The following is a 22118-nucleotide window of genomic DNA, read 5'->3' on the forward strand; positions in this document are numbered from 1 at the left end:
CTACCTGGTTAAATAAAGGTTAAATAAAGAAAAAAATATGTAGTGCCACCCTCTCAGGCTCCACAGCCTGAGAAGGGAGATATGGCATTTTTTATTAAGAAGTGGGACTTATTTTTTATTTGTTACGTTTCTGTGTGTGGAATAAGTTCCCAACTCTCCATTTTTACCTGTATGGTTTTCTTTTTTCGCCCCAGGCCAGTTGGTAGCGGTAATGCGCCATAAACGTTGGGTGCAAACCACTGTTAAACCGCAACAAAGAAGGTTGCAAAGCCTGTTTACGCGGAAGTTGTTTCAAACTCAAAGATGGCGGAAGAAGAGAACCCGCTTGCCGAATTTGAACAAATTGACTTTTTAAAAGATCGACACGTACGATTCTTTCAAAGATGTCTTCAAGTTTTACCAGAGAGATATTCATCATTAGAAACAAGCAGGTACATATGTTGGCATGAATAATTATCTCTTATTTTCATTTGACAACGTCTTCGCTAGCCAGAATGCTAATGAATGACAGACGAGCCTGCCAGTGCCACTGTCATCAGGCCAAACGTGTTTTTTGTTAACGTTAGCTAGCTATAGCATTTTCAGACAACATACTCAATATAAAAAATTGCAACTAAACATTGGTGCTTTTTGCAATGCAACCAACTGAATTAGATTGCTACCGTTAGGTACCTAACGTTAGCTACGTTTTATGAACATCCCATTATCTCGAGATAGCTAGCCAGCCAGGCTAAAATCTAACTATCACATAGAGTTGGCCAACCTTAGATTTGATTCAGTTATGGTCACTACTATCCGTGATCCTTGGGACATCCCTGGCTTAAACTCTAACCTCTACCCTAGCCGAGGAACGCGGAACTCCGTTCTCTTATATCGAGACGGATATAAATACATACGTTTTCAATATACGTTAATCAAATACCACCGACTGTTTCCTTGTTGAGATAACATTGTATTCAATTTTAGAGCAACAGCAGTGAGCAAACAGTCGGTTGTATTTGATTAACGTATAATGACTCAATACGGAGCCAGAGATCAAAATAGTCTAACCAGAAGGAAAAAAATCATCCTCCCACTACTGCTGGCCTTTGCAGATTCTGCCATTACAATCCCAAAGTTGCCAGTAACAGGCTACACCAGGGTCGGCAACCTTTTCCATTTGGAGTGCCAATTTATCATACAATTTCTACAGATCTGCTGCCAGTTACGATTTTCATATGCACCTTTTCATGGTTAATACAAATCTAAAAGTAATTTATATTTCCATTGCCAATGATGTAAAAATAGCCTACATAAAGCCAACAAATAAAAACATTGCAGCCTGCAGGTAGAAAATATCCTAATAAAAATAAATCATGTTGGCTACACATGGCCTGTCTGCAAGGAACTTGAAACATTTCAACTTGGTCCAACCTGTGCACTAACAAACTTGCAACATTGTATAAAATATCCTGGACCCTCAGAGTTTCTTGTGCCCTGAGCTCCGGACAGACACGGCTGTAGGCTATTTGTGCAAGGGTTAAGAAGTAATCAGGTAGGCCTATTTTATGAAGTTTCCACCAGATCACAAAATTACCTTTTTTTCCCTCTTTCAAATGGAGTGGTTATCAAAAGGGAGATAACTGGAAAGGTTTTTCAAATAGGTTACATTGAGGAACTATTGTCACTCTCAATGGATGCAAAAACATACTTCGCTTACTTGCTCTTTGAGTAAAAAAAGTACTTTGAGAAGCTCCGCAGTTCATTAGTGGCGGTGAGTTAAGACAATCAGACTGTCTGATCCCCAAACGGGCACATTTATAGGCCTACATTTGCATGCAGGCCAGGTAGCCTAGACCTAGTTCTATGTGTAATCAGGTGCGTGTATTTACTCCGGATTGACAGGAGCGCTCCAAAACAAACACAATTAATAAATTGACAAAACTTGTAAATGGAATGAAATAAACCGAAACTTGTTTCTCACAAGTGTAGCCTAGGTTGTGTGCTCTGCAAACAAAGTGTCCACTCCGACAATGAGAACAGTAAAAGACTGTAATAATAATATTTTGAATGTATTAACAGAAATTATGGTAACCAAACAAACAAGAAATGATGGGAATTAAGGGTAAATGTAGTACTGGTGATACTGGTGTGCCCTCACTGCGGCCTCCACAATGGGTTATTCCACTGAGACGAGCATCAATCAAGATGTGCCACAACAATTGTAATCTTTTTTGCAACTGCTCGACAAAAAAAGTTATTGCTCGATCAACAGCCTATTGACCAAACAATTGACCAGTCGACTAAATGGGGTCAGCCCTAAATTCTACACTTTTTAATGAAATATGTTAATATTGTATCTGAGTGAGAATGGGGGGCCCCCTGGAGGTCAGGCCACCTGGGCACGTGCCCTGTGTGCTAGGTCGGTATTCGGCCATGATTACAACAAGTTTAGAAAGCTGGATAGACTTAATACCAATATAAAAATGTTAGCTGACATGGCTAATTGAGTGACTGTCAGTGACTGACATAACAAACTGTTGATACACAACCACATTTTGAAATTGCACCTGGTGTATTTGACTGTTCTTACTCTCAATAGTAAGGTGTTGTTCTTTGGATCGGGGCTCGCTAAGCGACCACTTATGTCACTTATGCCTGGAACCGTCCCTGGGGTTAAGGTTTAAGGTAGGGACGTCCAAAGGAATCTAGATAGCACAGACCCGATGATGACTCTGTTGTTGGTAGAAAATCCTGCGACCAGTTATTAAAACTCTGCCTCAATATGAAAACTGAATCGTGCATTCCACAGCTACCCGAACATTTTACCCTTACCGTAACCATTTTAAATGTTAACTTCAATGGGGTAGGGACGTCCCAGTGATCCATGTTAGCACTGACCATTCAGATATAGCTAGCTAGTTGGTGGCCATACCTGGAGTTCTGCTATCATGCCAACTCCCTGTCACTCATTCTGTCATTGTCATGCCAACAACACAAACAGGTCTGGACTGGGACCAGGCTTAGTTGGTCATTTAAAAGCATAGATACATAATACAGCACATATTATTTGTTGATTAGTGGTTGTCAACAACAAACTATCTATCTAAGTGGTGCACTTGGATTGTTTGGAGTCCTCTAGCTATCCAAATAACACATGGTGTTGGCTATCCAGCTGTCATCATGTGAAGTAACCATTCATATGATTTACTTTTCAGTTCTTACCTCAAATATGCTGTGGATAATTCTAATAATATAATATTACTAGGTGAATAAATGTTTGTTTACCTTTGTCCCTCCCTGTCTAGGTTGACCATTGTGTTCTTTGCTCTCTCCGGTCTTGATGTCCTGGATTCTCTTAATATAATAGACAAGCCCAGCTTGATTGAATGGGTCTACTCACTACAAGTCATTCCTACAGAAGACCGTAAGTGCTGCGTTGTAGGTTATATTGTTTTTGGGCATTCATGTTTCAACGGCCTTCAGGAGGCATCCACGCACGCACACGTAATTCACTTAATTTTGGTGGAACAGAAGAAGGGCGAACTAAACAGTCAGCTAAAATCAACTGTGTTTTTTTGTATCCCTTGGTACACTGTTGGCTACTAAAAAGCAACCATTTAGCCTAGTCTTCTATGGTTTAGGAGTTATTTGCTCTCTACTCTTAGATTATGTGCATAATACACTGTGCCAAGTACAGTCGGTCAGTGTGAATTCTAGGGCTATGTAGCTATAACAGTGGACAGTATATTAAAAAAGGTTTAGGTCAACCATATATCGCACGTGTAAATCATACAGCACAACAATGCTACACATTACTCCCTGGATTTTGTGTTAAATACTCTACAACAAAGCCTTCTTAGTGTCCAACAAGCTTTCTCTACCCTTAACCTTGTTCTGAACACCTCCAAATTTAAAGGTCATGTGGTTTGGTAAGAAGAATACCCCTCTTCCCACAGGTGTTATTACTACCTCTGAAGGTTTAGAGCTTAGTTACCTCATACAAATACTTGGGAGTATGGCTAGACGGCGCACTGTCCTTCTTTCAGCACATATCAAAGCTGTAGGCTAAAGTTAAATCTAGACTTGGTGTCCTCTATCGTAACTCTATCGTAAAGCCAAACTAACCCTGATTCAGATGACCATTCTACCCTAGCTAGATTACGGAGACATCATTTATAGATCGGCAGGTAAGGGTGCTCTCGAGCGGCTAGATGTTCTTTACCATTCGGCCATCAGATTTGCCACCAATATTCCTTATAGGACACATCACTGCACTCTATACTCCTCTGTGAACTGGTCATCTCTGTGTACCTGACGCACGACCCACTGGTTGATGCTTCTTTATAAAAACCCTTGACGGCCTCACTCCCCCCAATCTGAGATATCTACTGCAGCCCTCATTCTCCACATACAACACCCGTTCTGCCAGTCACATACAACACCCGTTCTGCCAGTCACATACAACACCCGTTCTGCCAGTCACATTCTGTTAAAGGTCCCCAAAGCACACACATCCCTGGGTCGCTCCTCTTTTCAGTTCGCAGCAGGTAGCGAATGGAACGAGCTGCAACAAACACTCAAACTGGACAGTTTTATCTCCATCTCTTCATTCAAAGACTCAATCACAGACACTGTTACTGACAGTTGTGGCTGCTTTGTGTGAAGTATTGTTGTCTCCACCTTCTTGACCTTTGTGCTTTTGACTTTGCCCAATAATGTTTGTACCATGTTTTTGTGCTGCAAGTGCTACCATGTTGTGTTGCTACCATGCTGTTTTTCTGCCTTGTTATGTTGTCTTAGGTCTCTCTTTATGTAGTGTTGTGTCTCTCTTGTTGTGATGTGTGTTTTGTCCTATATTTATACTGTATTTATTTGTATTTTTTAAAATCCCAGGCCCCTGTCCCCACAGGAGGCTTTTTGCCTTTTGGTAGACCGTCATTGTAAATAAGAATTTGTTCTTAACTGACTTGCCTAGTTAAATGTAAAAAAATGTGTCAGGCATTGACACAGGTTGTAGAAACGCTCATGTACAAGAGTTTGCGAGGCATGTATTTGGCCAGCAGCCATACTTTTTCACTTGCCCCACCCAACATCCTGTAGTTTGCTGTGCATATTTTAAAGAGCTCACTCCTCTGGATGATGGGCCAACTCTGACCATCTGCTCAGTGCTCACTTTTTAAATTATTCAGGCACCAAACGCAAATCAAATCTTATTGGTCACATACACATATTTAGCAGATGTTATTGCGGGTGTAGCGAAATGCTTGTGTTCCTAGCTCCAACAGTGCAGTAGTAACTAACAATTCACAACAATACACACACGTCTAAAAGTAAAATAATGTAATTAAGAAATATATAAATATTACGACAAGCAATGTCGGAGGGGCATTGACTAAAATACAGTAGAATAGAATACAATATATACATATGAGATGAGTAACGCAGTATGTAGACATTTATTAAAGTGGCCAGTGTTCCATTATGAAGAACTTATTTTTCCATTGGACATAGAAAGCTACAAACATATGTTACTTGTCTGGCCTACTCGTATTCAGAGAATACATTTCTCCTTTATTAAGCTGACCTTATAGCTACCCACTAGATGGCAGCATTGCACCTAGTTGAGTTGCCCCACAGCAACAGACAATGCCTTGACTTGTGTTCATGGTGTTATAAAATAGTATCAGAGTAGGAGTGCTGATCTCGGATCGCTTTATGAATATGGGATCTGATTTTAGAACAGTACACACAGAACCTATTTATGCATTAATTTCCTTAAATATCATTATTACTAAATGTTTACATTTTTTTAGGTGGTAGATCAGCTTTAATATTGCAGAGGTGGCTTCCATAAATGCAATTGTCTGCATCATTTCCAATCCCCCCCATATATTTTTATGGTGTGTGTGTGTGTGTGTGCACACAGTACCAGTCAAAAGTTGACACACCTACTAATTTCAGGTTTTTCTTTGTTTTTCTTTGTTTTTCTTATTTTCTACATTGTAGAATAATAGTGAAGACATCAAAACTATGAAATAACACATCGAATCATGTAGTAACCAAAAAAGTGACAAATCGAAATATATTTGCCTTGATGACATCTTTGCACACTCTTGGCATTCTCTCAACCTGCTTCATGAGGAATGCTTTTCCAACGGTCTTGAAGGAGTTCCCACATATGCTGAGCACTTGTTGGCTGCTTTTCCTTCATTCTGCGGTCCAACTCATCCCAAACCATCTCAATTGGGTTGAGGTCGGGTGATTGTGGAGGCCAGGTCATCTGATGCAGCACTCCATCACTCTCCTTCTTGGTCAAATAGTCCTTACACAGACTGGAGGTGTGTTGGGTCATTGTCCTGTTGAAAAACCAATGATAGTCCCACTTGAATTTTAAATAAATCACTGACAGTGTCACCAGCAAAGCACCACCACACCTCCTCCTCCGTGCTTCACGGTGGGAACCACATATGCAGAGATCATCAGTTCACCTACTCTGCGTCTCACAAGGACATGACGGTTGGAACCAAAAATCTCAAATTTGGACTCATCAGACCAAAGGACAGATTTCCACCGGTCTAATGTCCATTGCTTGTGTTTCTTGGCCCAAGCAAGTGTCTTCTTATTATTGGTGTCCTTTAGTAGTCGTTTCTTTGCAGAAATTCGACCATGAAGTTCTGATTCACACAGTCTCCTCTGAACAGTTGATGTTGATGTGTCTGTTACTTGAACTCTGTGAATAATTTATTTGGGCTGCAATCTGAGGTGCAGTTTACTCTAATGAACTTATTCTCTGCAGCAGAGGTAACTCTGGGTCTTTTTTCCGGTGGCGGTCCTCATGAGAGCTAGTTTCATCATAGCACTTGAACTGCACTTGAAGAAACTTTCAATGTTCTTGAAATGTTCCGTATTGACTGACCTTCATGTGTAAAAATGATGATGGACTGTCGTTTCTCTTTGCTTATTTGAGCTGTTCTTGCCATAATATGGACTTGATCTTTTACCAAATATGGCTATCTTCTGTATACCTCCCCTACCTTGTCACAACACAATTGATTGGCTCAAACTCAATAAGGAAAGAAATTCCCCAAATTAACTTTTAACAAGGAACACCTGTTAATTGAAATGTATTCAAGGTGACTACTCATGATGCTGGTTGAGAGACTGCCAAGAGTGTGCAAAGTTGTCATCAAGGCAAAGGGTGGCTACTTTAAAGAATATAACATATTTTGATTTGTTTAACACTTTTTTGGTTACTACATGATTCCATATGTGTTATTTCATAGGTTTGATGTCTTCACTATTATTCTACAATGTAGAAGATTGTAAAGAAATAGAACCCCTGGAATGAGTAGGTGTGTCCAAACTTTTGACTGGTAGTGTATATTTTTCTTTATTATTTTCCCCTAACTCTACCACCCCTCCCCTAATTGGAGTAAATTAATGAGCAACCACTTAGACTTTTACTTCCAGCTCATACATACTATATACACTGCTCAAAAAAATAAAGGGAACACTAAAATAACACATCTTAGATCTGAATGAATGAAATATTCTTATTAAATACTTTTTTCTTTACATAGTTGAATGTGCTAACAACAAAATCACACAAATGATCAATGGAAATCAAATTTATCAACCCATGGAGGTCTGGATTTGGAGTCACACTCAAAATTAAAGTGGAAAACCACACTACAGGCTGATCCAACGTTGATGTAATGTCCTTAAAACAAGTCAAAATGAGGCTAAGTAGTGTGTGTGGCCTCCACGTGCCTGTATGACCTCCCTACAACGCCTGGGCATGCTCCTGATGAGGTGGCGGATGGTCTCCTGAGGGATCTCCTCCCAGACCTGGACTAAAGCATCCGCCAACTCCTGGACAGTCTGTGGTGCAACGTGGCGTTGGTGGATGGAGCGAGACATGATGTCCCAGATGTGCTCAATTGGATTCAGGTCTGGGGAACGGGCGGGCCAGTCCATAGCATCAATGCCTTCCTCTTGCAGGAACTGCTGATGCACTCCAGCCACATGAGGTCTAGCATTGTCTTGCATTAGGAGGAACCCAGGGCCAACCGCACCAGCATATGGTCTCACAAGGGGTCTGAGGATCTCATCTCGGGACCTAATGGCAGTCAGGCTACCTCTGGCGCTGTGCGGCCCCCCCAAAGAAATGCCACCCCACACCATGACTGACCCACCGCCAAACCGGTCATGCTGGAGGATGTTGCAGGCAGCAGAACGTTCTCCACGGCGTCTCCAGACTCTGTCACGTGCTCAGTGTGAACCTGCTTTCATCTGTGAAGAGCACAGGGCGCCAGTGGCGAATTTGCCAATCTTGGTGTTCTCTGGCAAATGCCAAACGTCCTGCATGGTGTTGGGCTGTAAGCACAACCCCCACCTGTGGACGTCGGGCCCTCATACCACCCTCATGGAGTCTGTATCTGACCGTTTGAGCAGACACATGCACATTTGTGGCCTGCTGGAGGTCATTTTGCAGGGCTCTGGCAGTGCTCCTCCTGCTCCTCCTTGCACAAAGGCGGAGGTAGCGGTCCTGCTGCTGGGTTGTTGCCCTCCTACGGCCTCCTCCACGTCTCCTGATGTACTGGCCTGTCTCCTGGTAGCGCCTCCATGCTCTGGACACTACGCTGACAGACACATCAAACCTTCTTGCCACAGCTCGCATTGATGTGCCATCCTGGATGAGCTGCACTACCTGAGCCACTTGTGTGGGTTGTAGACTCCGTCTCATGCTACCACTAGAGTGAAAGCACCACCAGCATTCAAAAGTGACCAAAACATCAGCCAGGAAGCATAGGAACTGAGAAGTGGTCTGTGGTCACCACCTGCAGAACCACTCCTTTATTTGTGGTGTCTTGCTAATTGCCTATAATTTCCACCTGTTGTCTATTTCATTTGCACAACAGCATGTGAAATTTATTGTCAATCAGTGTTGCTTCCTAAGTGGACAGTTTGATTTCACAGAAGTGTGATTGACTTGGAGTTACATTGTGTTGTTTAAGTGTTCCCTTTATTTTTTTGAGCAGTGTATATTTTACTCGCACAGTATTTTTTACAATAGTTATCTTTTGTTTGTTTTTGAGGTCCCATCCTTCAGCTAAACCCCTCCCGTCTATCTCTGAATACCATCCAGTTTTGATTTATATTTGCCATATATTTTTCAACTGTGCTGTGATGTTTCACAAAGGTTCTGAACCTTTCTATTCTCATAGTTTCAACAGATACACATTTTTGCTAAAAGTGTTATTATATTATTGATCAATATGATTTAAATCACCCAGCAGTGCTGTTTGCAGAGTTAGCTCCAGGTAAATGTTGCAATTCTTCAGCCATTTCTGAACCTGTGACCAAAAACAAGCTGCATATGGACAGTACCAAAACAAATGATCTAATGATTCTGTCTCTTCGCAGCAAAACCTGCAGATCTGGGATGGTTGTATCCTCCATATATATAACATTCTATTGGTTGCAAGAATTTGGTATAATCATTTTAAATTGGAAAACTCAAAGTTTTGAATCTAGCATCGTTTTGTTTGTCAGTTAAAAAAAAAATGTGCCATGGAATGAGTACATCAAATCTTTTCCCAGCTATTTTTCAGTCTATATGACACATATGTCCCTTTTTTGGCCCTTAAATGAAACTGGTATACTTTTTTATTTATCCCAATTTGCTTTAACCAATTTGGTCTTTAATGCAGGGTCGACAGACAAGTTCCTTACTTTCTCCCCCTTCCACTAGCCTCTTCCATTTTTGCGGTAATCCTGCAGTTAGTTGGTTGTAATTTTGAGTAGAGCAGACATTTCCATATATTTTTGTTAGCTGCATGTATGACAACTCCACCAGTCCTATTTATGATATAATTTACAGATTATAACATTTAAAAAATAAATAAATCCAAATATTGTTTTTTTAATCAATTAGTATATTTGAGTTTAACCATACTATTTGTTGTAATATTTATTCTCTTTTCTGGTGGATTAAACTGAAATTGCAACCAACTTTCTATGGCTTGTTTTAAAAATAGCAATATTCTGGAGATTTCATTTTCAAATAACTGAAAGTGAGAGGTTGTAATCTGAATAAAGGGAAAAAAGCCAATCTTGAACATGGGGTGAGACTTTCTTGCTAATCTGCTAGAGAACCAGTTCGGATTTAAGTATACGCCTTTAGTGAGAGGTCTAATGCTTTAATATTTAATCATTTCTGCCCTCCAAATTCATATTCATTATATAAATAGGCCTGTTTAATTTTGTCTGGCTTGTCGTATAAAATGAAATATTTTTTGCTCATATAATTTCAAAAGCAAGATGCTAGGTGTAAGCAGGACCATAGTTAAACTGCAGTCTGATTAAAGAGTTAATCGGGGAGATCTTTCCATTTTTATGTCGTCTGGCATTACCGTTGTTTCTCATACAACAAAATCCAATTCAAATATTTTGTGTGCTTCCCCCCCAGAATCCAATTTAGGACGTTGTGGGTTTCGAGGATCATCACACATTGGAGTTCCATACAGCACCTCCAAGGTATTGATCTTGAAACACATCCTTGTTCAACATATTGATTAAGTGGTTGCCATTAAAGGGATAGTTTGAAATGTTTTGCAATAAAGCGCTTTATCTACTTCCCTAGAGTCAGATGAACTTGTGGATACCATTTATGCGTACAGTATGAAGGAAGTTCGAGGTAGTCTCATGAGCCAATCCTAACTAGTGTTAGTGTAATGACTGGAAGTCTTCGGGATCAGCTAGCATGCTTCCCTTTAAATGTCTTTGGCTGTGTTGACACAGGCACCCCAATTCTGGTATTTTGCCCAATTATTGACATTAGTGCTGATCTGATTGGTCCAAAAATTTAAGAAATGTCTGAATTGGGCTGTCTGTGTAAACACAGCCTATAGCTGATTCAATCAATTTGCCTCCCCAGGGCCCAGGAGTATCCCACCCGTATGACAGTGGCCATGTGGCTATGACGTACACTGGCCTGGCCTGCCTGGTCCTACTGGGGGACGACCTGAGTCGTGTCAATAAGGAGGCCTGTCTGATGGGCCTGAAAGCCCTGCAGCTGGAGGACGGAAGGTAAACACCCAGTCACTCTCCTCTGTCTTTACCATATCTACAAACAATGAGTTATTGTTTTTTTTATTTTTCTTCCTGGTAGTGCCTTGAGCAAGGCACTTAACATACACAATTGCTCCAGGGGCACTGTGCCTGATCCAATACTTCCAACCCAATGAGGGGTGGGTGTTAGGTTGTGAGCATAATGACACATTTCTGTTCATTATGTGACAGATCACATTTTGTTCTTGGACAAGTATTCTTCTTCTGTGAGTTTTTGGTACTTTATAGGTCTTTGTGCTTTATGTGAAAGGAGACCCTGTTTAACCATGTCAATGGGATGACCACTGTGTCAGACAGATCACTGCGTCTTGTTTGAAAGTATTGTTCTGAGAGGATTTAACCAGTAAAACACTGACACAGCACACCTCGTCCTTACTAGTAGAAAGAAAAAGCAATTTAACGTCTGCTGCGATGTCTGATTCCAGTTTCTATGCGGTCCCAGAGGGAAGTGAAAATGACATGAGGTTTGTGTACTGCGCAGCATGCATCTGCTACATGCTCGATGACTGGTCAGGCATGGACATCAAGAAGGCCATCGACTACATCAGGGGAAGTATGGTAAGTCAGCTGTTTCACTTAGTCTCTGTCATCAAGCGTCCTGCGGCCCTGAGCCTTGTCAGTATTCTCTAGAAGGGTTCAATCCTCAACCACTGACCTCTTTCTGATAAATGTACTCTCAAATACTCAACTCTACTTGCTAGGTTGTAATTTGGTTGGTTTAACACAGTGTTTATTTCTCGTATCATAGACAACACGTCAGAGAGGTAGGCCTAGGTCAAACAGCTCATCTTGAAGGTGCATTGGAATCAAAGGGCCATCACCTGTTAACAGCCTGACTTTAACAACCCTCTCTACTGTCCGCGACTTCAGAGAGAAACAGTTTACACAGAATTCACCCCAACACAAAATGTCTGAGGGTTTTGTTACCATCCTGTCTTCATTCTCCCCTCTGCAAGTCACAGGGGGCTGGCTAGACGGGGGTGAGGAGAGCAGGCACTACTGGATCCTGCTGGGTCTAATGATAGTGATGGTCTCCCCCGTGACCCCCCCCTGTGACCCCCCTGTGACTCCCCTTCGTTCGTATGTAATCCAACAGAAGATGACATAATCCAGTCCACAGGGCAGGCAGCGGTGTTCCTGTTTAGGTGGCTGTAGTGGATTACACTGAGCTGTGGTGTGTGTGTGTTGTTTGGGCCATGCTGTTGGCTGGTTTTTAAGAGGACTCCGGGGTTATTCTCAGATGCCTATAAATAGAGGATATGATCCCACGGGAGGAAAGGCCTTTACCGGACTCTAATCCTCTTACTCATTCAAATTTGGTTGAATTCTATCTCCTGGGGCGTGGAGCTCCAGTAAACCTCACTACCTTCAACATTGTTAGTTCCTCATTGTTATTGTCCCCAAAGCTGGTCTGTCTCATCAAGTGTGTGTATGAAGTGTGGTTTCGTACGGTATGCAAGCAGCACTGTGGACATGGATTGCTCCACGTGGTTGATTGAGCAGCTTGTTTCCTGATCTCTCCTTACGTCATAGATCACATCTGTCACACCACACTTGATCTGAAAGTTATTACACGGTTTCAGTGATGGCTATCCATCCCTCACATGGTCTTTGGTGCTATGTTTGTCTAATAGAATGTTGTTTTTGCTTCCTTAGTCATATGACAATGGCATTGGCCAGGGGGCTGGATTGGAATCGCATGGTGAGTATGACATGCAGCACTCGAGATTGATGGATATTATGGTTCTAGAAAGGGATTAGCCATTAGTCCAAAACCATATTATAACAAATCTCCTTAAAAAAAAATATATATATATATATATTTTTTATCGCTTTGGTACTATTTTCCCAAGTATGTGGTACATTTTCACAACTCTTTGTACAAAACTCCAAAACTGGTCACACAACTTGTAACACAGCCAGTCTTTCATTCAAAACCTGTCATGGTGCGTTCATTTGGATTGTAAACCTCGCTCACCACACAACCATTGATTCAAAATGTTAGTTTATTGTGAAATGTAATGAGAACATTGGTTCAATCACCAAAACGCAACAAAATAATACACTATATATACAAAAGTATGTGAACAACCCTTTAAATTAGTGGATTTGGCTATTTTATTTATTTTTATTTTACCGTTATTTTACCAGGTAAGTTGACTGAGAACACGTTCTCATTTGCAGCAACGACCTGGGGAATAGTTACAGGGGAGAGGAGGGGGATGAATGAGCCAATTGTAAACTGGGGATTATTAGGTGACCATGATGGTTTGAGGGCCAGATTGGGAATTTAGCCAGGACACCGGGGTTAACACCCCTACTCTTACGATAAGTGCCATGGGATCTTTAATGACCTCAGAGAGTCAGGACACCCGTTTAACGTCCCATCCGAAAGACGGCACCCTACACAGGGCAGTGTCCCCAATCACTGCCCTGGGGCATTGGGATATTTGTTTTTTAGACCAGAGGAAAGAGTGCCTCCTACTGGCCCTCCAACACCACTATTCCGGCCACACCCATTGCTGACAGGTGTATTACATCGAGCACACGGCCATGCAATCTCCATAGACAAACATTGGCAGTAGAATGGCCTTACTGAAGAGTTCAGACTTTCAACGTGGCACCGTCATAGGATGCCACCTTTCCAACAGGTCAGTTTCTCAAATTTCTGTCCTGCTAGAGCTGCCCTGGTCAACTGTGAGTGCTGTTATTGTGAACTGGAAACGTCTAGGAGCAACAACGGCTCAGCCACGAAGTGGTAGGCCACACAAGCTTTGTGGCAACAGTTTGGGGAAGGCCCTTTCCTGTTTCAGCATGACAATGCCCCCGTGCACAAAGTGAGGTCCATACTAAAATGGTTTGTCAAGATCGGTGTTGAAGAACTTGACTAGCCTGCACAGAGCCCTGTCTCAACACCATCAAACACCTTTGGGAAGAATTAGAACGCAGTCTGCGAGCCAGGCCTAATCGCCCAACATCAGTGCCCGACCTCACTAATGCTCTTGTGGCTGAATGGAAGGAAGTCTCCGCAACAATGTTCCAACATCTAATGGAAAGCCTTCCCAGAAGAGTGGAGGCTGTTATAGCAGCAAAGGCGGGACCAACTCCGTATTAATGCCCGTGATTTTGGAATGAGATGTTCGACGAGCATACTTTTGGTCATGTAGTGTATCGTTTCGATGTAGTCGTTTTAACTACTAGTTAATCCGGTAGCAAACAATTTAAGATATGTGTTTCAAATCGCCCTTAGAAGTGCTGAAGTTAGACTGCTGCGCCACTCGGGAGGCCTAAGGCACTGCCTCGTAGTGTTGTGTCATAACTGGCCGTGACCGGGAGTCCCATAGAGCACAATTGGCCCAGCATCGTCTGAGTTAGGGGAGGGTTTGGCTGGGGGGCTTTACTTGGCTCATCGCGCTCTAGCGACTCCTTGTGGCGGTGCGGCTGGCTTCCGGGTTTAACAAGCTGGTGTTAAAAAGCGTGGCTTGGCAGGTCATTTTTCGTAGGACGCATGACTCAACCTTCGCCTCTCCCGAGCCCGTTGGAGTTGCAGCGATGACACAAGATCGTAATCCTGAAATTGGGGAGAAAAAGGGGGTAAAAATAAACAAAAAAGTGCTGAAATTAATATGCTACAGTACTGTAAATTACAATAGATTACAGTTTTCACATTAGGCAATACACTTACATTATTGACTGAAAATATAGCATCAGGGATGGGCCCGAAACCATGCCTGAACCACCTCTGCTGGCTGGAACCTGACATTGTCCCACACGATGACATAGGTGACCCCTTCACCTTGACAGGCCTGCGAAACACAATGAGCTGCGCAGCGCTGTAGGATCCAAGTGATGGCCTACGTCCTACCACACCATCTTCTGAGATAGCTGCGCTCATGGAGATGTTTCCCCCACGTTGTCCAGGCACTTGGACGGTCGCCCGTTTGTCGATGAGGTTCCTCCCACGAAGCCGTTATTTGGCCAGGTTGAATCCCGCTTCATCAACAAAGATATACTTGTGATTCATGATTCACAGCACCATTAAGCACCATCACCCTCTAAAATTATATTTTGGTTAGTTAAGTTTACAGTATAGTTCCAGTATGATATTGTGAAGTAGCATGTGCATTACTAGTAACAGTAATACAGTATATAGTGCTCTACCTGAACGTACTCGACCCGCAGGTGTTTCACCCGGTCGTTGTTTCTCTCAAAAGGCACCAGGTAAATGTCTTTCATAGATACCTGGTACCTCTTCAAAAGGCGGGCGATTGTTGGAAGGCTGATGGATGCCACATTGGCAAAGGTGTCATCATTCTCCTCAATGACGTGTTTTATTTCAGACAGCCGTATGTCATTTCTGGCCCTCACCATTTCCACCACTGCCCACTCCTGCTGGTTGGTCAGCACATGGCCACGCCATTGTGAACATCCCATTGTGAAAGGCAGTTACTTAATATGAAAGGTATTTCTAGATGAAACACTGATTAGGTTTGGTGAAAGAATTACTGTGTGATTTTGTGTGTTGGAAATGTGCTTAAAAAGTTTTGGGGGGAAAAAAATAACTTTTTTATGATATGTTTGGAGTTTTGTACTAAGAGTTTTGACATTTTACCACATGCTTGTGAAAATAGTACCAAAACCAATTCCTGCCAATGAAACCCTATTATTCCAGGGAAACCCCCAGGCTTAGCTAAGCTACTGCCGGGAGAGATTTGCGTAATGAAACTATGGCACGTTACACAAAGCATTTCTATCAGGTCAACAAAAGAAAAAAAGTGGAAATTATAACATTTTATTCAACCCTGGATGCAAACCGTACAATTTTTGGGTGGGAAATAGCTTGATTATTCGTATTATCTCAAATAGGTAGGTACACACATTCCTCTTAACTATCTGCAGAGTGCAAGGTCCTCCCTCATTGTTAATGGGCTCCACACAGAGCTGTTCCCCGTGCTTCTGCATCTTCCCCCACAATTACAGCTCTGCAGTTGGGAAGTGATAAGAAGGCTCTGATGCTGATGTTGTGACAGCTGAAACGGGTGATGGATAGTGGCGCTGTGCCGGTGGCTAATAAACCCTGTCATTAAGCATTCTGTCTGCCAGGTGGGTCCACGTTCTGTGCCGTCGCAGCCCTGAGTCTGATGGGTAAATTAGAGGAGATTTTCAGCCAGCGAGAGCTGAACAGGATACGCCGCTGGTGCATCATGAGACAGCAGAACGGCTTCCAAGGCCGCCCCAACAAGCCCGTCGACACGTGCTACTCCTTCTGGGTGGGCGCCACACTGGAGGTAACAGGACCTATGCTGGAACCTCTGCAGACATACCAGCGTACCTTTACAGTCCATTAACGTTGCTTTATTATCGAAGCGTCCAGTTAATTCATAAAATATGTTGGTAGTATGCTTTGACGTACATTTAGCAGGCCATTATGTTAAAACCCTTTTTGGAGTGATGCAGTTCAATGTGTGCCAGTGCTGTTACGGATGGTCCGCCCCCCCAATAACGGTGTTGTTCATAATGTCATAAAGAACAAGAAAGGTGCATGCCATGCATCCAATGGGACTGGGTGGCATTAGCATACGGTCTGGGAGCTCTCACTAAAGTGTCAGTAATCGAGACAGTGATGGCGTGTTTAGCCAACTGTCACTGTGCAATGTTTATGGAACAGTGGAACAGGAGACGGTCAGGAATACACCTGAGTCTTGAGAAATGGGCTCTGGATACATACAGTGAGTGTACAAAACATTGAGTTGCACCCCCTCCCCCCACCCTCAGAACAGCCTCAATTTGTCGGCGCATTGATTCTACAAGGTGTCAAGTGTTCCATGGGGATGCTGGCCCATATTGACTCCAATGCTTCCCACAGTTGTCAAGTTGGCTGAATGTCCTTTGGGTGGTTGACAATTCTTGATACACACAGGAAACTGTTGAGCGTGATAAACCCAGCAGCATTGCAGTCCTTCACACACTGTTGTGTCTACACTTGACCCTTATAATCCTAATTCTAACCTGTCCCATTCTCAGCTCCTAGACGTCTTTCAGTATACTAATTTCGAGAAGAACCGGAACTACATCTTGTCCACTCAGGACCGTTTGGTGGGCGGCTTCGCTAAGTGGCCAGACAGTCACCCAGGTAAGGTTACAGGTGTGAAGAGGGTGGGAGGGAGTGTTGGCCGGTGTTAGTGGAAACCTCTCCATAAGCCAACACACAGGTGGGAGGGAGTGTTGGCCGTTGTTAGTGGAAACCTCTCCGTAAGCCAACACACAGGTGTAAAGAGGGTGTGAGGGAGTGTTGGCCGTTGTTAGTGGAAACCTCTCCGTAAGCCAACACACAGGTGTAAAGAGGGTGTGAGGGAGTGTTGGCCGGTGTTAGTGGAAACCTCTCCGTAAGCCAACACACAGGTGTAAAGAGGGTGGGAGGGAGTGTTGGCCGTTGTTAGTGGAAACCTCTCCGTAAGCCAACACACAGGTGTAAAGAGGGTGTGAGGGAGTGTTGGCCGGTGTTAGTGGAAACCTCTGTAAGCCAATACACAGGTGGCTGGGATGTCTAATTGATGAGGTGATTGTCCAGAATGAGCCCTCAGGACACAGGAGAGGAACAGGCCTCACAATACAGGAACTGTTCGCTTCTCAGACCATGGAGAATGTAGAGAACAAGAAGACAAAACTGTTACACAAAATGATTGTGAGTGCATACAGTGTAGTCTAATAGTTGTTTTAAAATAATTTTGTCCCACCATTGTGTATGTAGTACTTCATAGTTTGTATGTTGATTGTCTTTAAAGTCCCAGATGCAGTTAAAAGATATTGTACACAGAAGCACTAAACAGAAATTCATTGTCATCATTAATTATTATTTTAAAAACATTTCCACAGGACCTTGAGTCATAATTCATGTTGAAATGGCTCTTTAATTGATTTGGATGTCTGCTTCCAAGCTGTTGTCTTTTCATTATAATTCAATAATGGTACATTTTACAGTGCCTGGAAGGCTTTTAGTAGGGTCCCACGGGAGATGGATGGTTAAAATGGATCATGGTGCATTATTTATGCTCCCTTAAAGAGCCAGTCCAACAACAATGCATCCATTGACTGTTGTAGCTGTTGTTATTACTCACAAACACTGAAATTTAGGTCGTAATTATCATTCACTTGGTTGTATGTACTGTTCTTCTCTCAAGTAATGTGTACCAACCTATTCATAGGTTCCTAAGAAAAGAGAGATCTTGATTTCTGTAGGATTACTATTTAAAATCACATTAGAAATTCTATAGAGTAGAAGACTATTATCAAAAGACAAAGTATGGAAAAGTGTTGCGATGTTTGACTCAAGACGTATACAAAAAAATATATAAACGCAACATGCAACAATTTCATTGATTTTACTGAGTTACAGTTCGTATGAGGAAATCAGTCAATTGAAATAAAGTAATTAGGCACTAATCTATGGATTTCACATGACTGGAAATACAGACATGCATGTGTTGGTCACACAATGGGCATCTGGATCTCGTCACAGTATTTTGGTACATTTAAATTGCCATCGATAAAATGCGATTGTGTTTTGTCTGTGGCTTATGCCTGCCCATACCATAACCCCACCGCCAACATCTGTTCACAACGTTGACATCAGCAAATCACTCGCCCACACGACGCCATACACGTAGTCTGCAGTTGTGAGGCCGGTTGGACGTACTGCCAAATTCTCTAAAACGATGTTGGAGGCGGTGGCTTATGGTATAGAAATTTAACGTTCAATTCTCTGGCAACAGCTCTGGTGGACATTCCTGCAGTCAGCATCCCAATGTGAGCAAAATAAAAATGTTGTGCATATGGAAAATTTCTGGGATCTTTTATTTCAGCTCATGAAACATGGGAGCAACACTACATGCTGCGTACATGTTTTTGGTCGGTGTAATTGGGAACAGACAGCCAGATGTATTGGCAACCTGCTAATTATCATGTCAAGATCTGTTTTATTTATAAGCGTGTAGTCAGTCCATCGTGACGGGTTGATGTATGCCATTTAACCTGTTTTGGTAGCACGTTGTATGAGCTCTATTATTTACTTCATGATATTTTACGTAGGGCAAATGTAAGGTTGTTAAAGGAGCTGTGTGGAACTGGTTTTCTATGTGATTTAAAAGCCCATGGCCGCATTCCAGGCTGACTACATTACACCTGCCATATGTCACAATGCCTGTATAGGTGTTTAACATATCAGCTAACCACATCATTTGGGCTCCCGAGTGGCGAAGCTGTCTTAGGCACTGCAGACACCCTGGTTCGAATTCAGGCTGTATCACAACTGGCCGTGATTGGGAGTCCCATAGGGCTGCGCACAATTGGCCCAGCGTCGACTGGGTTTGGCCGGTGTAGGCTGTCATTGTAAATAAGAATTTGTTATTAACTGACTTGCCTAGTTAAATAAAGGTTAAATAATATTTTTTTTAAATCATGATATAGCAATCTGATGTCCGACTGTGCAGTCGGTGATGTGGAACTGCATGAAATGGACCTGGAACACGACCAAAGCCACAGTGCCTTTTAAAGTGGCAGGTGCTGAGGCGTGTCACTTGGCTGACCTACTTTCATCCTCTCTCCCGTCTGTTCCAGACCCGCTGCACGCCTACTTCGGGATCTGTGGCTTGTCTCTGATAGGAGAGGCCAACCTGCGGCGAGTTCACCCCGCCCTTAACGTGAGCCAGAGGGCCTTTGAGTATCTGCAGCATCTGCACCGGACGTGGAGAGGCACCTGCACCTGACGGCCAAACCCCTGTCCCCTGCCCCAGCCTCCAAGCACTACCACAGCCCCTAAGCCATGCACAGCCCCCCCCCCCCCCCCCCCCAACTTACCTTAGCAATAGAAACGATAGTGGGTAGACAAAGGACACAGTCCCACTGAAATGGCTGGGAGAGGTGAATAAATAAATGATCGGGTCTATCAATAATTGAGAGCAAACTGTCGGAGTAGACGCTCAGGCCGGGAGAGAGCTCATTCTGCTTAGTGTCACATGAGCCAGATTCAGTGTTATCTGTTTTTGCTTGATGTGTTGACTTCCCTTCCTCTGAGACATGTTCTTTAAAAGACTGAACTTCTAGCTGCTAGATCAGGGATGGGCAACTGGCGATGGGCACCGTTGTTTGTAAGCCCGCGGATCAATTTCCCAAAACATTATTTTTAAGTAAAAAACGGTGGAACAGCTGGGGTTTAAACTTAATGTTGAGGGTTAGAATAGTAGAATACACAAGGTCAAATTTCTACATTTGGTTGTGCATCAGAAGTTTTTCCTCTTATGTCAGTCACTGACAGTCACTGAATTAGCCCATGTCAGCTAACATTTGTAAGATTGGTAAATTAGCTGGCTAGACTATCTAAACTGGTCAAATTACAGACCGTGGGACCCCCGTTCATTTTGTTAGTCATTCTGACTCCGATATCATATTCAAAACTGCTAATATTTCTCTCTACCCTATGGCAAATTAGTAGAATTGTAAGAAATGTGTTAGAAAATTGCTAAGTCTTCTCTCCGCCCCATGGCAAAATGTGTAGAATTGCGGAAAATGTAACTCTAAAACAAATGATCTCCGCTGTCAATACAGGGGCCTCTAAGATGTTTTGCTTGAAACAACATTTCACTTACTGCCCCCAAATGGTTAGGGCCAGCTCTGACTGCATGTCGAGGTATGGATTTAGGTATGCAGACCCGCGAGCCACTGCAGCCCTTCATGATGAGTTCATATTATTTGTGGACCCCCCCATCAAGGTTGCCCATCCCTGAGCTTGATTCACTGTAGGTTTGTATTCTCAAAAGATCTCAGAACATTTGAATTCATTTTACTGACTTTTTGCCTCTTTGTGTGTTCTTTGGTCAAAATGTTCTTGTCGAAAACCAACATGGTCGCTACACCAATCAAGCCTCTTGTATTTATCCAGGATGAGTGGGTTTTTAGCATCTGTATTTTGTTAACCTGTGTAGGTGGCTCCAGACATATTAACCAGTGTAGGTGGCTCCAGACATGTTAACCAGTGTAGGTGGCTCCAGACATGTTAACCAGTGTAGGTGGCTCCAGACATATTTTCGGGTTATGGCAGTGTGCTGTGCTCCTCAAGGCTGCCAAGTTACTCAGACTTGATTCCCTTCTCTGAAATGTGCCTCACACAGCAGACTCTGGGCTCTCTAACCTGGGAGGGTCCTTAACTGTATGGACTTGCCTGTCACTGCAGATGAGTGTTATTGAGTCAAAATACACATGAATGTTTGCCTTGACATGAACAACTATATAGAAACAAGTGAAATTGAATTTATTTTTTCTATACTTTATAGAAATATTGAGTGTAGATAATATATAAATATCAATGTCATCTCTATCATGCAAGTGCTCAAAATCTAATCGTTGCTATTTCAGTGAGATAGGAGGATTTGATATGCAATGTTGATATGTGAAATAAATAATAGCATATTGTCTTTATCATGTCAAATCAACTAAACATGTGCTAAAACTGGCTTGGCAGTGCATATTTATGTGAAATGAATAAAAATGCCTAACTTTTCATTGGCTCAGTGTGAGTTAGTAGCCTGTTATTGTTTCCGTGAAAATGAACAGTTAAATGTCATGATCGTCAGAGGTTATTATGTCTAAAATCTAATCCAGGATATTGACCTTTTCCTGCTATAAAATGTATACAGCCTCCGACCTTTCATGTGACATCACATAAATCATATCACTAGCCTTAGGAGTACTTTACTTAGGTTACATAATTGCATATGTTTTGCCCTGTGAAATCTAGTAGTTAAAAGATAAATGAGTTTTTTTCGTATTCTTTGCTCAATCCAGTGGCATGCAGGGTCCATAATGTGGCCTTGTACACTGATACTACTAGAATGGACCACACTGTTTGCTGGTGGTTTTGGGTGTATGACATGGGCCTTCATAGACCCCCCCCCCCTCCCAACCCCACCCACTTATGTTTTTCTACCATGTGTCCAATGAGGTGAAAT

At 42.6% G+C, this 22118-nt stretch overlaps 1 protein-coding gene across 1 annotated transcript; it reads left to right on the top strand.

Moving 5' to 3' along the window:
* The first annotated feature begins 261 nt into the window (after positions 1–261).
* Positions 262–21670, top strand: LOC139577227 (geranylgeranyl transferase type-1 subunit beta-like). Its single transcript, XM_071404186.1, has 9 exons — positions 262–431; positions 3288–3406; positions 10454–10521; positions 10922–11073; positions 11541–11673; positions 12772–12817; positions 16219–16403; positions 17140–17248; positions 19732–21670. The coding sequence occupies exons 1-9, from the start codon at positions 304–306 to the stop codon at positions 19878–19880; spliced, it is 1089 nt and encodes a 362-aa protein (XP_071260287.1). The 5' UTR covers positions 262–303; the 3' UTR covers positions 19881–21670.
* The last annotated feature ends 448 nt before the right edge of the window (positions 21671–22118 follow it).

This window comes from Salvelinus alpinus, chromosome 5 (genome assembly GCF_045679555.1).
Source record: "Salvelinus alpinus chromosome 5, SLU_Salpinus.1, whole genome shotgun sequence".
Lineage (NCBI taxonomy): Eukaryota > Metazoa > Chordata > Actinopteri > Salmoniformes > Salmonidae > Salvelinus > Salvelinus alpinus.

Bases quoted from the DNA above. Each gene is read 5' to 3' on its own strand.
- LOC139577227 (XM_071404186.1), top strand. From the start codon at position 304: ATGGCGGAAGAAGAGAACCCGCTTGCCGAATTTGAACAAATTGACTTT. The intron at 432-3,287 runs GTACATATGTTG...CTCCCTGTCTAG, and splicing joins TCATCATTAGAAACAAGCAG to GTTGACCATTGTGTTCTTTG. The intron at 17,249-19,731 runs GTAAGGTTACAG...CGTCTGTTCCAG, and splicing joins GTGGCCAGACAGTCACCCAG to ACCCGCTGCACGCCTACTTC.